This window comes from Pristis pectinata, chromosome 13 (assembly GCF_009764475.1).
Source record: "Pristis pectinata isolate sPriPec2 chromosome 13, sPriPec2.1.pri, whole genome shotgun sequence".
Classification (NCBI taxonomy): domain Eukaryota; kingdom Metazoa; phylum Chordata; class Chondrichthyes; order Rhinopristiformes; family Pristidae; genus Pristis; species Pristis pectinata.
This window is the reverse complement of record NC_067417.1, coordinates 40,791,666-40,803,844: the sequence shown is the minus strand read 5'-3', so window position 1 is coordinate 40,803,844 and position 12,179 is coordinate 40,791,666. Positions and strand designations below refer to the sequence as shown.

Below are 12,179 nucleotides of genomic sequence, written 5' to 3'. Positions count from 1 at the left end.
TCAAAAAGGCGGCAGAGCCTGGGGATGAGTCTTATCAGAAGGCATCGTGGACTTTGCTTCCGGTTGAATGAGACAAAAGAGAGGCACTCAAGGGCTGCGTCATCAGCAGTCATCGTGCATTGAATCAGACCATCCATGAGCAGGCAAATCACTCAACCCATTCTCCCAAGTACCAGCTCCTTGCAAGAGCTACCCGGATAGCTATTTTGGAGTCAGAGGTAGATGGTAATGGATGCATTCGAGAGAAAGCTGGACAGGCATGAGGAGAGGAAAATGTTGTTATGCTGAGTAAAGTTGAGTGGGGCATAATCAGGTCAAACGGGTCAAACGGGTTGCTTCTGTGTTGTATATTCCACGTGGTTATGCTTTCTCTGCATTCTGATGATAGCTCTTTTAGATTGTAGATTTTAGATTGTACATTTTCTGGTCACGCTTGTGGGTTTGCTAGATGTGGGGGTTTGCAAGAGCTTGTGAATTAAGTGGTTCCCAGTTCGCAGAAATCAAGTTCCATAAACAGTGATCTTGTAAACTATCTCTGGTTTTGCAGCAAATTTCTGAGAAAGAAAGGCTCGCCTTTCTCACCCCTAGCTGGGCGTGCTGGAGTGTCATACGGGCACTGAAGAAGTTCTGAAATACAGTCACTGTTGTCGTGTAGGAAATGCAGAAGCCAATTTCTGCAGAGCAAGCTCCTGGAAACAACAATCTGATGTCCATGTTTTTAATGTTATTGGCAGAAGGACGCTTGTTGTCCAGGACACTGGGAATAATTCCCTCCTATTTTATAGTATCCTGGGATCTTACACCCACCTGAAAACAAACTGAGCCACTCTTTAATGTCTTATTTGGGAGGAGACACGTGTGGCAGTGTCTCCCTAGATATTGAACAGAAGTGACAGGTAGAATTTGTTTATACAGAGATTGACACCAAGTTGACTACGGAGAAATTTACGGAGCTGTGAGGGCCTTTGCAGCAAATCCTCTCCTTTGACTATGTTTCCCGCCCTCCCTCCTTCCATTGAATGTCTCCATCCTAATTGCATTAAGTGAATTGAGATCTTTATCCTTTCCCAACCCCCTCACCCCTTCTCTACCATCTGATCCCTCAGCACCAGATTTGGTTGTGATATATAAAAACAGAATGTTGGAAATCTCAGCAGGTAAGGTATCAGCTATGACGAGAGAAATATTTAAGGTTTCAGATCAATGACCTTGTTCTGTTTAACTGATAGAGTTGTAGGCAAGTGAATTATTAACCCTGGATCCACTCGTGAGGGTGAGTTCAAGACAATATGCACTTCCTTTGGTCAACAGAAATTACCTTAAGTAAACTAATAAATACAGTAGACTTTGTACCATATGAACATAGTGATTCAGTGTACAAAGAGCCGGAGTACACAGTCCTTTACTCAAAATCAGTAAAGGCCGCACAAAAGATTGTGTTGGTTGTTTAAGGATAAAATCATCTATTGTGTTGGTTCAGGATAAAATCAGGGCATGGGAAAGCAGTGCTGACTAGACAACTGGCCATGCTCCAAGGTTAAATTAATCGATGTGACACTGTTCCATAGATTGTGCTGAATTCTGTGCCTCAGAATAGGCTCATTAAAACTGAAATCTTTTTAAACATAACAGCACTAATAAACATCACATCCAACCTTGTTTCCTTCTGGCAAAGGAACAGTCTCCTGTACAGGCCTGTGACTAGTTTTTAAATTGGAGTTACAGTAAAACTCCCACAGGATTTTGGTACTGGAATAGCAGGCTTCTGGACTACTTGATGTTATTCCTATTAATTCTTCAACGCTTTAACATGTTATATAGATTCCAGTGAAACCTTTGCATTTAATGGGAGTGGGAATTTAAGTCCCAGTGAGTTTCAGCTTGTATGTTTCAGCTCGTCAAAACATGCTGAAATACATAAGTGTTCCAGCTGCAAACCTACCCACATTTCTGACCCCAGCCCCAACTGCATACGTGGCATAAGTCCCTTGGTCCAGCCACGCACCCTACTTGCACACCAGACCCTGTCTCGCACTCTAGACTGACGAGTGAGCCAGATGCCAAACCGCCAGGATTTCTGAACGATTGGATACCAGATTATTGGAGCTTTCCACGTCGATTAATTTAACCTTGGAGCATGGCCAGTCATGTAGTCAGTACTGCTTTCCCATGCCCTGATTTTATCCTGAACCAACCAACCAACCAACCAACACAGTCCAGTACCCACAGGTCTTAAACTAAAACTAAAGAAAAATTTAAATATCCAAAAAATACTTAAGTGCAGGAATCCTGTTCGATGGCACAGGTTCGTAGAAGATTCTGTATTTGGAAATCTGCAAACAAGCTAAGCAGGAACCAGTGCAAAATATAAGTAGTGGTCAAATACTAAAGGGCATAGATTTAAGGTAAGAATGGAAAAATTTAAAGGGCACCTAATGGGCAACAATTTCACACAGCATGGTGGGTAGATGGGATCATCTGCCAGATGAAGTGGTAGAGGTGGGGAAAATTACAACATTTAAGAGACATTTGGACAGTACAAGGATAGGAAAGATTTAGAGGAATATGGGCCAAATGCAGACAAATGGGACTAGCTGAGGTAGGCACCTTGGTCAGCATGGACAAGTTGGGCTGAAGGGCCTGTTTCTCTGCTGTATAACTGAGTCTAAAATCTGAGGAAGTTTGCAGTCCCCCACTGGACTCCATGAAGGGTCCACCAACACTGCACATGCGGTGGGATTAGCACATAGTTGACGGAAAGGGGGGACTTCAGTTGCAATCTGGAGTCCCAAGGTTCCACAGAGTTGTTTGGATTCGGGGAGGCCTGCTGGCTTTTGAGCAGAAAGTAGGGATCCATGACTGGCACCAATCTGATCTACATCTTCAGCTATTTAATTCTGTATTAGAACTGGTTGAAATGCACCACACCTTTTGTGTTCCACATTTAGTTTTATCTTCTCACATTTGCTGAGTTTCTACTTTGTGGCGAGAGGAGGGAGAACTGCTCCAGAGTCACTATGGACTGCAGAGGAAGTTTGCTCTTCTCAGCTTGACCTAGAGGTAACAGTATTTTTGATTTGTCTCTGCAGGGATTTACTTTTATACTCTGGTGAAGTACATGGTGGAGTGGGGCTATCTCAGAGATGAAGATGTCCGTGGGGCTCCATATGATTGGCGACGAGCACCCAGTAAGTGAAACCTCAGAATTTGAGTTATTGTAGATTCTGGAGGGAGGGATCTTCTTGACTCCTTATGGCCACATTTGGAAAGAAAACATTCGATGTGTTCAGGGTGGTGGCTCAGTGATGAACAGGTTTGCAACTGTGATTTATCCAAACCTGGTCTTGGTTGATTCTTACAGAGTAGTGCTGAGTGAAGAACAAGCACTTCCCACCTCTTGGGTAGTCTTAGTGGTCTGATTTAAAAACCTGGGACAGGTTGCCTGTTTCATTGGCTGTGTGTTGCAGAAACAAAACAGCAAGATTAAAAGAAAAACTGGGATGTAATTTTAAAGAAAGCTGTTTGCCCAACTTTGCCTCTCCCCTAAAGACCTCCCTGTTGCAAAGAGCTTAAGTTAGCATGATCAAATGATTGATGTTTGAAACAGCTGCTGGCCAAAAGGGGCTTATCCTGGGCACCACTGTCCACACGAGCTGCTGGGAGCAGAGACCAGGCTAATTTTTCACTGGAGACAAATTTTCATGTAGAAAAAGTTTTATAGATTCTTTTTGAGTAACATTTGTAGCTGATAATTATAATAAAAGATGTCATATCTGACTTGAATTTGGCTACTTGGCTGGCAATAACAAACCCCTTACTTGTAACACCTTTTTTAAGTATCTTCGATTTTACATTCTTTTAGTTGTGAACATTGTTTTAAAAACAAAATCAAACATTGTAACATTTTCTGTTCTGTTCAATGGATCAAGGTTAGTCAGCATTTGAACCAGCTTTAAGAACAGAATCTGTTCTTCCTGCCGTGGATTTTGTGTTTAGTGAGGGGGCTAAAGTTTCAACTGACTTTGTTTTCTCTCCAAAAGTGGGAATTAGGGTGGTGTTCAGTGGGCCTTAACCCTCTTTCACTTGAATTCTCCCACCTCGTGTGTGTGTGTCTCTCTCTTTCTCTTCCCCCTCTTCAGCAGCCCCTGCTTCTCAGTTATGGTCCAGCCATGAGATAATTGCACCAGTCCATGTGAGGCTGGTACAGCATTGTTCTAAGGTCCCAACTGCTATCAGACCCAATGGCAGCTACCACCTTTTCAGCAATACCTTCTCTTGTCCTGTCCTCCAGTTCCCTCAAGGAGTTATCTGCAGCTCCCCTAGTAATATCTACTTGTTATTTCCTATAAATGATATACAGCTGACCACTTTCCTGCTTTCCCTGATCCCAAAGGCTATAACTATGTTGGTAAACTTGTGCTTTCCAACATCAAGTCATGGATGTCCAGCTTTCCTCCAACTGACCAACAACAGGTTCCTGTGCCCTCCCCTACCCAGTCACCTGAGCTGAATTTGGCGCTACTCAAAAATTCAGTTACCCACAATCTGTCCCCCCTGCTGTGGGTTGAACAGAGGGTTTTCTCATTAGGGCATTGTAACCTCTCCCCTTTACTGGGATGTGTGCTATCTAATATAGGCATTCCTGACTACATCCATTTCACTACTGCTGAACAACAGACCCTTTGCTGCCTTGATCCCATCCACTGGAAAGTTAATTCTCTCTCTTTTTTAAAAACTCTTATTGATCAAGATTTTCTAAGCCTATATGGCTCAATCGTCTTTAATCATTTTATTCATTTCTTTTCTTCACCTTCTCTCTCCATCCCATCTCCAGTGAGCTCCAAAGAAGCAATAGAGCTTTTTCCTTTTGTCAAATGGACCTGTTTCGTCATACTATATCAAAGTTATAGGTGTGTAGATTAGTATTTGTATATTTTTAGTCAAGTGGAGCTAACTTAATTATTCAAATAGTTATTATTTCTGGTTTAATATTACCACAATGAGGATTTCTAAAACCTATCTAAAGAGTACATCTTGTATGAGGGAACTGTAAATATCATTCTGTTCCTCAACAGCACTGAAATTCTCTCCATTCTTTTTATTTCCAGATGAAAATGGTCAGTTTTTCAAGGATCTGCAGGTGATGATTGAATCCATGTACGAGAAATATGGTAGTCCCGTCGTTCTGATGGCGCACAGTATGGGAAACCTCTACACGCTCTATTTCCTGAACCATCAGCCCCAGGAGTGGAAAGACAAATACATTAAATCCTACATTGCACTGGGGGCTCCTTGGGGAGGTGTGTCAAAGACCTTGCGAGTACTAGCTACAGGTTGGTCATAGTAACATGTCAATATGAAGCGTCTGAGGTGGTCTTCACCAACTGAAAACATTGTAAATGAAATGTGAATGCAGTTGCTACCTTCGTTTGCAGTTATATAAAAATGCTGAATAATGACAGCTTGGTGTACAAGGCAGTGGAAGAGAGTTGTGGGATGCAGGTCTGACTATGAGATTCCTTTCGTGTTTGGTTATCATGGTAATTGCCTGCATTTACCCTCTCCTCAGAATTAAATGGGTAGTTTGCCTTGTGCCTCCGATGCTGAGGTAAGTGACCCATAACGTGGTGATAAATTGGAACAGATGATGTTATTTATTTTGGGTCCAAAGAAGGGCAGGGTTCAATTAGTGTAACTTCCCTTACACCTTAACTTAAATACTTCACACCTTCCAATGTGCCCCTGCCCTTAAATTACCTGCTATAGATCCTAAGTATCTATCAACAGCATTAACCACAGTTTGATGTTGCCTCTTAACTTAAGCGATCAAAAGACAATAGAATGAAAGTTGCCTGGTAAATTGCTCCTGGGCAAGGCTAATAGGTAATCTTCAATTTTCTGGAGGCTTTGATCTGGATATAATAGGAAATTCTTTTTACAATCCCAAAGTAACATAATACACTGGACTCCTTCAGCAAGAAATTGAGTCCCTATGACCTGGCACCAAAGGTCAAAATGCCCATGGTACAACAAAGGCAACTTCCTATTTAGCAGGCCGCTATCATAAGATTCTTCAATGTAATAAGTGCCTCTTCAAATATTTAATAGGTATTAAAAGGATCGCCACATCTGTGTGTAATTAGATGAGTGAGGCAATCATCCTCGGAGGTAACCACTTCAAGAAGCAGTTGTTTAAAGTGACAGATGTAAGATGTCTATAAAAATGGCTAAAAATCAGATGTGAAGGGCACAAGTCCAACCCAGTCCTGGTTGGGCTGCTGAGTAGAGCAAGACCATTGTGGAGTCCTCGTAATACACTGTCCATGTGCATGCTGTTGGCAAGGGTGTGTTTCAGTTGGCCGCAGGAAATGTGGGCTCAGAATGATTAGCAAAATGGAGAATAGGAGGGGACTTAAGAATGGATTGAATGCAGTAGCTGAAATTGAATAATTATTCAAAGGAAAATATTACATTTTATCTTTTTCCTTTTCAAATGCTTTTATGCCCAGTTCTCTTCACTGTTTGGCTGGATATGATTCTGTGGCTCAGATGGTACCACCCAAAAGAGACTGGGTTTTCATCCAATTTAGGCAGAAGGGAAATTGAAAGGTAAATTGTGGATTATCAAATTAAATTCTAGTTGAGGGGCAGTGAGAATTTTCCCACTTGTAGAAGCATGTAATACTGTAATGTAAAAGATAGAAGTCATTGCTTCTTTTAAAAGCTGGTGGTAAGGTATTTGAATCAGAAAAAGAAAAGTTGGGGAGAACAGAGCAATGGGGTCAGTTTAAGGTTGCTCATACATTTACAACATTGAAAGGCCTCTGCTTCAGCTACTCCATAGAAGTGTGTTCCATACTCCAACTACAAAAGGACAATTCCCATCACCTCTCTATTAAAGATTTAAACTGGTAATCCAAGTGCTTCACTTCCAGGTTTTCCATCAGCCTTTATTGGAAATGAGTCCAAACTCAGATACCACCCTTGTGTAGCCATTACTAAAATCAGGGCTTTGGAAGAGCTGTTTAAAAGCATGAAACCATGATCTGTCAAGTGGTGAAAGGAACTGAGATTAATAGTATCTGAAATGAGAAGTGGAAATTTTAATAATTCCTTTTAAATGGCAATTTTGAACTCTTTAAGAATAATTATTCATTGTTCCTCTAACTGGAATGTGAAACTTGTATTTGAAAAGCATAAATACAGAAGGGAGATCTGATGAGAAGATTGTGTTGATGTGGGAGAATGCTCTTGTGGAACAACACTGTCATAGACCAGTTGTTTCACATGAACCGTCCAGTGCTGTAAATTTATGAATGAGCACCATTGCCATGATTTAAATCTTACTTAACCTTTTAGGAGACAATGATCGCGTCCCCGTGATAAGCCCACTGAAGATCCGTGAACAGCAGCGGACTGCAGTCTCCACCAACTGGCTACTCCCTTACAACAACACCTGGTCAATGGACAAAATATTCATCACCACACCAACATACAATTACACCATGAAAGACTATCAGAAATTCTACCAGGACATCAACTTTAAAGAAGGCTGGCTTATTCGACAAGACACCGAATCGCTGGTGTACAATTTGACTGCCCCTGGAGTCACAATTTATTGTCTGTATGGAACTGGAGTACCAACACCTGAGTCCTTTAGCTACGAAGTATTCCCTGATCAGGAACCCAAAGTTGTCAGTGGTGAAGGTGATGGAACGGTCAACCTGGTGAGCGCTCTGAAGTGCAAGGAATGGGCAGGGAAGCAGGAAGGCAAAGTCTATATGAAAGAACTGCCAGGAAATGAACATGTAGATATGCTGTCCAACCTCTCTACAATTTCCTACATCCAAAAGGTCCTATTTAATTTGCCTCCACTATGAATTCATACTGACCATGTTGCAAGTCAGAGGATACTTTTGTTTTGCTGAATCTTGAGAGTTTTATTATGAGCTGAGGCACTGTGCTGACTGTGAATTGACATGTCATGATTCTGCTGTTAACTACGGTTGCTCTCTGACTTCTTCATTGAAGCATGAGCTATGCAGCAATCCAACTAATTTCCTTTCTCAGAACAAAGGAGCTGCTGTTAAGTGAAGTCTTTGTTCCTGATGATGCATGTGTGTTCCTAGATGCTAAGTAATCTCAATTTACCCCATTTCAGAGACTGTGTCTGACCTGAATCTTGCCCATTTTGACCTGGCATAGGAACGGGTGTAGGTCACTCGGCCTTGAGCCTTTCCCATCATTCAGCTGGATCAATAGCTATCCTTAACTGAAGCAGACACCAAGAGAAATAGGTCCCAACTAAGTTCTTGAATCGGTTTTTCGTTATAATGGAGATTGGCGTGGAGAGGGGCTAGTGGAATTAATGTGATTTGGGCATATAATAGGAATATAAAGAATTAAAGATACACAGAAGCAAATCTCTGCATCCTTTAAATATCAAAAATCTAACTGCTCATTTCCTTGAAGATGGGTTCAAATGCAGGTCTTAAAATTGTGCATCAATCCTGTAACAAAGTGAAGACCTAAACTGACATGTCACCCTTCTTCACTTCCTATCGGGCATGTTTACTGACCAATGAACTCAATCCTGCAAAAAAAAATGCAAGATGGGCAACAGAAGTGTTACAGTGATGTAATTTTGCAGAACTGGAATTGAAGTACATGGGCAAGGAAATATAGAGGAGCAAAACCTGTTCCTGTCATCCTTAATATGGCAATGGAGGATGTACAAAAGTACAGTTAAGTATGATTCTTTGCATTTAATCTTATCCAACTAATAATATTAATTCTTTGCAATTTAGTATCCAACTATTTTTGAATACCTCTTCCATATATTTACCTCATCTTGTTTGACGTATTTATGCCAAACATTATGAGACCTCCTGATTTCAAACCCACTTTCCATCAGTTTAAAAGTATATCACCTCATCCTTGTTTGAGTTGATACTGATCAAAATGAAAGGGAAAATAGAAATGTTCTGCTTCCCTGGAGCTTAATTCCCTTGATTTGAGTTCAGTTCCACAAATAATCAGAAAAAGAAACAAGTTTTAACCTTCTGCAATTTGCTTCTGTGGTTACAGTCGTTTTTTAGATGTCCGGCCAAGAATGTTATAGTAGGCTTGTGCAATATCTTTATTGGATAATATTAAATCTATTTATTTCTGTGCTGCCTTCACTGTATAGAGGTAAACACATGAGAATGCCAATGATAACAGTCAAGATATTTAGATCCAGATATTTAGACTCCGTACATACAAGTTGAGAATTTTTGATTTGTGGGGAAGGGCACAATTTACGGTTTAAACACAATTGGCTCCTACTGTAAAAAGAGGAAATGAGTAACACGTGGCACTTTCTCGATTTTGAAAATGGGGACAACGTCAAAAGGTTGTTGATTACCCCATTATCCTATGGCCAGGTGAACCACAAAGCTTGCTTCCTTACCTCTGCTCCCACCACAGCAAAAGAAGTGCTTCTTGCAGAAGGAGAACTTACACTTTTGCCAAATATGGGGAACAAAATCCTGGCTTCAGCTTTGGTGGTTTCTTAACACCTCCCAATAATTTATGGAAATCTGTAACAAATACATCTGTAATAGAACAGGTGGGTAGGGTACAGTAAAAGATCTAGTTTCTTGAGAAAAGAAAAGCCATGTCCAGTTTATATTTATGAAAGTTTGTTATAAATGTTGGATGTTAACTGTTTCATATGTAGAGTTCAGTACTGTAGAATATTTTAATATTTAGTGCACAAATGTAGTATCAAATTCCAAATATTTGGTTGGTGCATTTGACCAGTGATATCTTTATGGACATGAATATTTTCTTAAGGCAGTTATATTTTTGATAACAGGGCACTTTATTCAAGGCAGCAAAGTCTGGGTGCAGCCATAAGGCAGGTTACCGTGGAGACTCACCACTTCCACAAGCTCTGCTTCCTTGTCCTCTTATTCTGATTGAGTTGCGATTGCTGATAACTGATGGGAAAACTAACATCTAATTTTGTCTCGGAAGGGGTTTCAGTATTTGGGCAGTCCTGCTGTACCTGCTGCTCTTAGCAAAGGCTGTGCTGCAGGAGGTGTGGGAAATGCCAGAGGCCCACTGTTGTAGATGGTGGCCCAGCTTCCCCACTCCCTCATCCAGCTCTTGGCAGCGAGTGGTGTGGTTGGTTGGATGAGATTGGTGTTGGGCATGATGAGGCAGGGAAGGAAATCCAATATTTACTAGAATTGATGTTTCAGTCTGTAAAGCTGATGGTTGGTCACAATTGTATATTTAATGCTGTTGTTATCTGTGCCTCTGCAGTTCACATACACAGCTCCTGTTGCTGGTAATATTTAATCACTATTCAAGGTGCACTCCTGTAACCACTGCTTCTGTTTCTACTAGAGTGTTATATTTTTCACTGGAAAATAAACAACTTACATCTGGAGGGTTGGTGTACCAGCATGTGTGTATGAATTCCATTTCTCCAGCAGCTCTTGGAAGTACGATACCAACTTCTTGGGCCTGAAAGTACAACAGCAAGATTGCAATAGTATCCATGTACCAGCTCAGAGTAACCTCATCTTTACTGTGCTCTAACCAGAGTCACTAATTTTTACCCTGAGCTGTGCCATGCACATCAAGTAGGTGGGATGGTTACGTACCACAGCACAAGGGCTAAGGTGTGTCATAGCCTTTTGTGCCTTGAAGTGGTTTCTGATTGGCATTCATTACAAGAGTAATTACCAACCACAAAATAAATTATCTCATTAATTGATGGCTTCCAAGATGCATTGGTGCAAAGGGCCATGACACTACCATGCCTCTGTGCAACACTTCGAGAAGCAATCCCAGCATAACCATCACCGCTAAAAGTGGGTCAATTGTATCACTCTCTCAGATCCATGGTGCCCACCACCACCAGTGAGCACTTTCAGTGGGGATGAGTTTGCTTTATTTTCCCTAACTAATTTGTTTCAAATTCATTTTCTGATTAATCTCAGACCAAGACTATGGCATGCTCTACAACTGCTGTTCTATTCCCCAGCTACATTCAATGATAGTGTCAAATGAGATCAAATAATTTACTCCAGCTCTGAAAGGTTTGGGCTTTGCAAAGCCCAAATGCATTTTCTTAAATGCTCTCTGATCATATATTTCTAAAATAAATTCTTTAGGCTAAAATCACACTACTCAATTTCCATGAGCAAAGAATGCCATCCCTGATCTACTCTTGAAAAAAATTTGGGTAGGTTTCTGCAAGTACTTCGTGTCTTACACCTCTGCTTATGAAAATGACTTGTTTAATGTTGATTACTTCACACTCACGTCTGCAGCAGCCAGATTGGAAAAACTCTTCTTTCATTGGTGCAAGGCCCTACAATTGTACACAGTGAAAATTCAGCTGGGGCTTGTTTGTGTCGAGTGACTGCTTTGTATTATCCAATGAATCAACAGTTTGGTGGTTGAGAGGTTGCTTTTAAATTACACCCCCCCCCTCCATCATCATACATTGTTAATGTTAAAATTAATTACCCAGTCTTCTCCCCACTAGCAACAATCTTCCTACAATTAGCATGTGCAGATAGGTATTTTGACCATGAAGGATTACAAAAAAAAACTTGGTCCAATGAGTAAAAGCCATCAACTTATAGGCTACCTGTTATTATAGAAGCTGTCTTTTTCCTAATTTGAAATGTGGTCTTTGCACTGCTGATATGTATAAATAATACGGGGCTATTTGGTTTCAAAACACTGAGAAACCTAACCAAATAACCTTGCACCCACCTCATCCTGGCTGAAAAGGAATTCCAGCAAAGCTAGACCTTGGTTTTTATTTCATACGCATCAAACATGCAGTTTTTTTTAGAAAAGTGGACCAGAGAAACCAAAATAACACATCAGTTGGAGGAAACATTGAGAACACTTATCAGAAACCTCTCGAAGTGGATCACTGCAACTTAACCTTACTTTAGGAATCTAACCCAAGGGGAGAATTTTAGCCTATCTGCTGCTCATCATCGGAATACATTTCCTGTCACCTTAGCTAAGCTCACATATACTGACTTAGACAGTGAACGGTAGCAGCCTGACATTATCTCACCCACATACAAGGAATGCTCTTCTAGACTTGTGTACTAACCTGGTCCCCTTCTCTCAATGTGTAGTCACTCCTACTTAGCTCAGAG

The 12,179-nt window shown here is 40.9% G+C and overlaps 1 protein-coding gene across 2 annotated transcripts in view; it reads left to right on the top strand.

The window, feature by feature from the left end:
- Positions 1–10,441, top strand: part of LOC127577209 (phospholipase A2 group XV-like) — a 39,802-nt gene extending 29,361 nt beyond the window's left edge. The window contains exons 4-6 of one of the 2 annotated variants that reach the window (XM_052028195.1): positions 3,090–3,188; positions 5,109–5,300; positions 7,360–10,441. In XM_052028195.1, coding sequence (XP_051884155.1) covers positions 3,090–3,188; positions 5,109–5,300; positions 7,360–7,880 — 812 coding nt within the window. In that variant the 3' untranslated portion in view covers positions 7,881–10,441. Of the gene's footprint in view, positions 1–3,089; positions 3,189–5,108; positions 5,334–7,359 lie in introns of both variants that reach the window. The other variant, XM_052028194.1, reaches the window with a different exon arrangement.
- Positions 10,442–12,179: the final 1,738 nt, after the last annotated feature.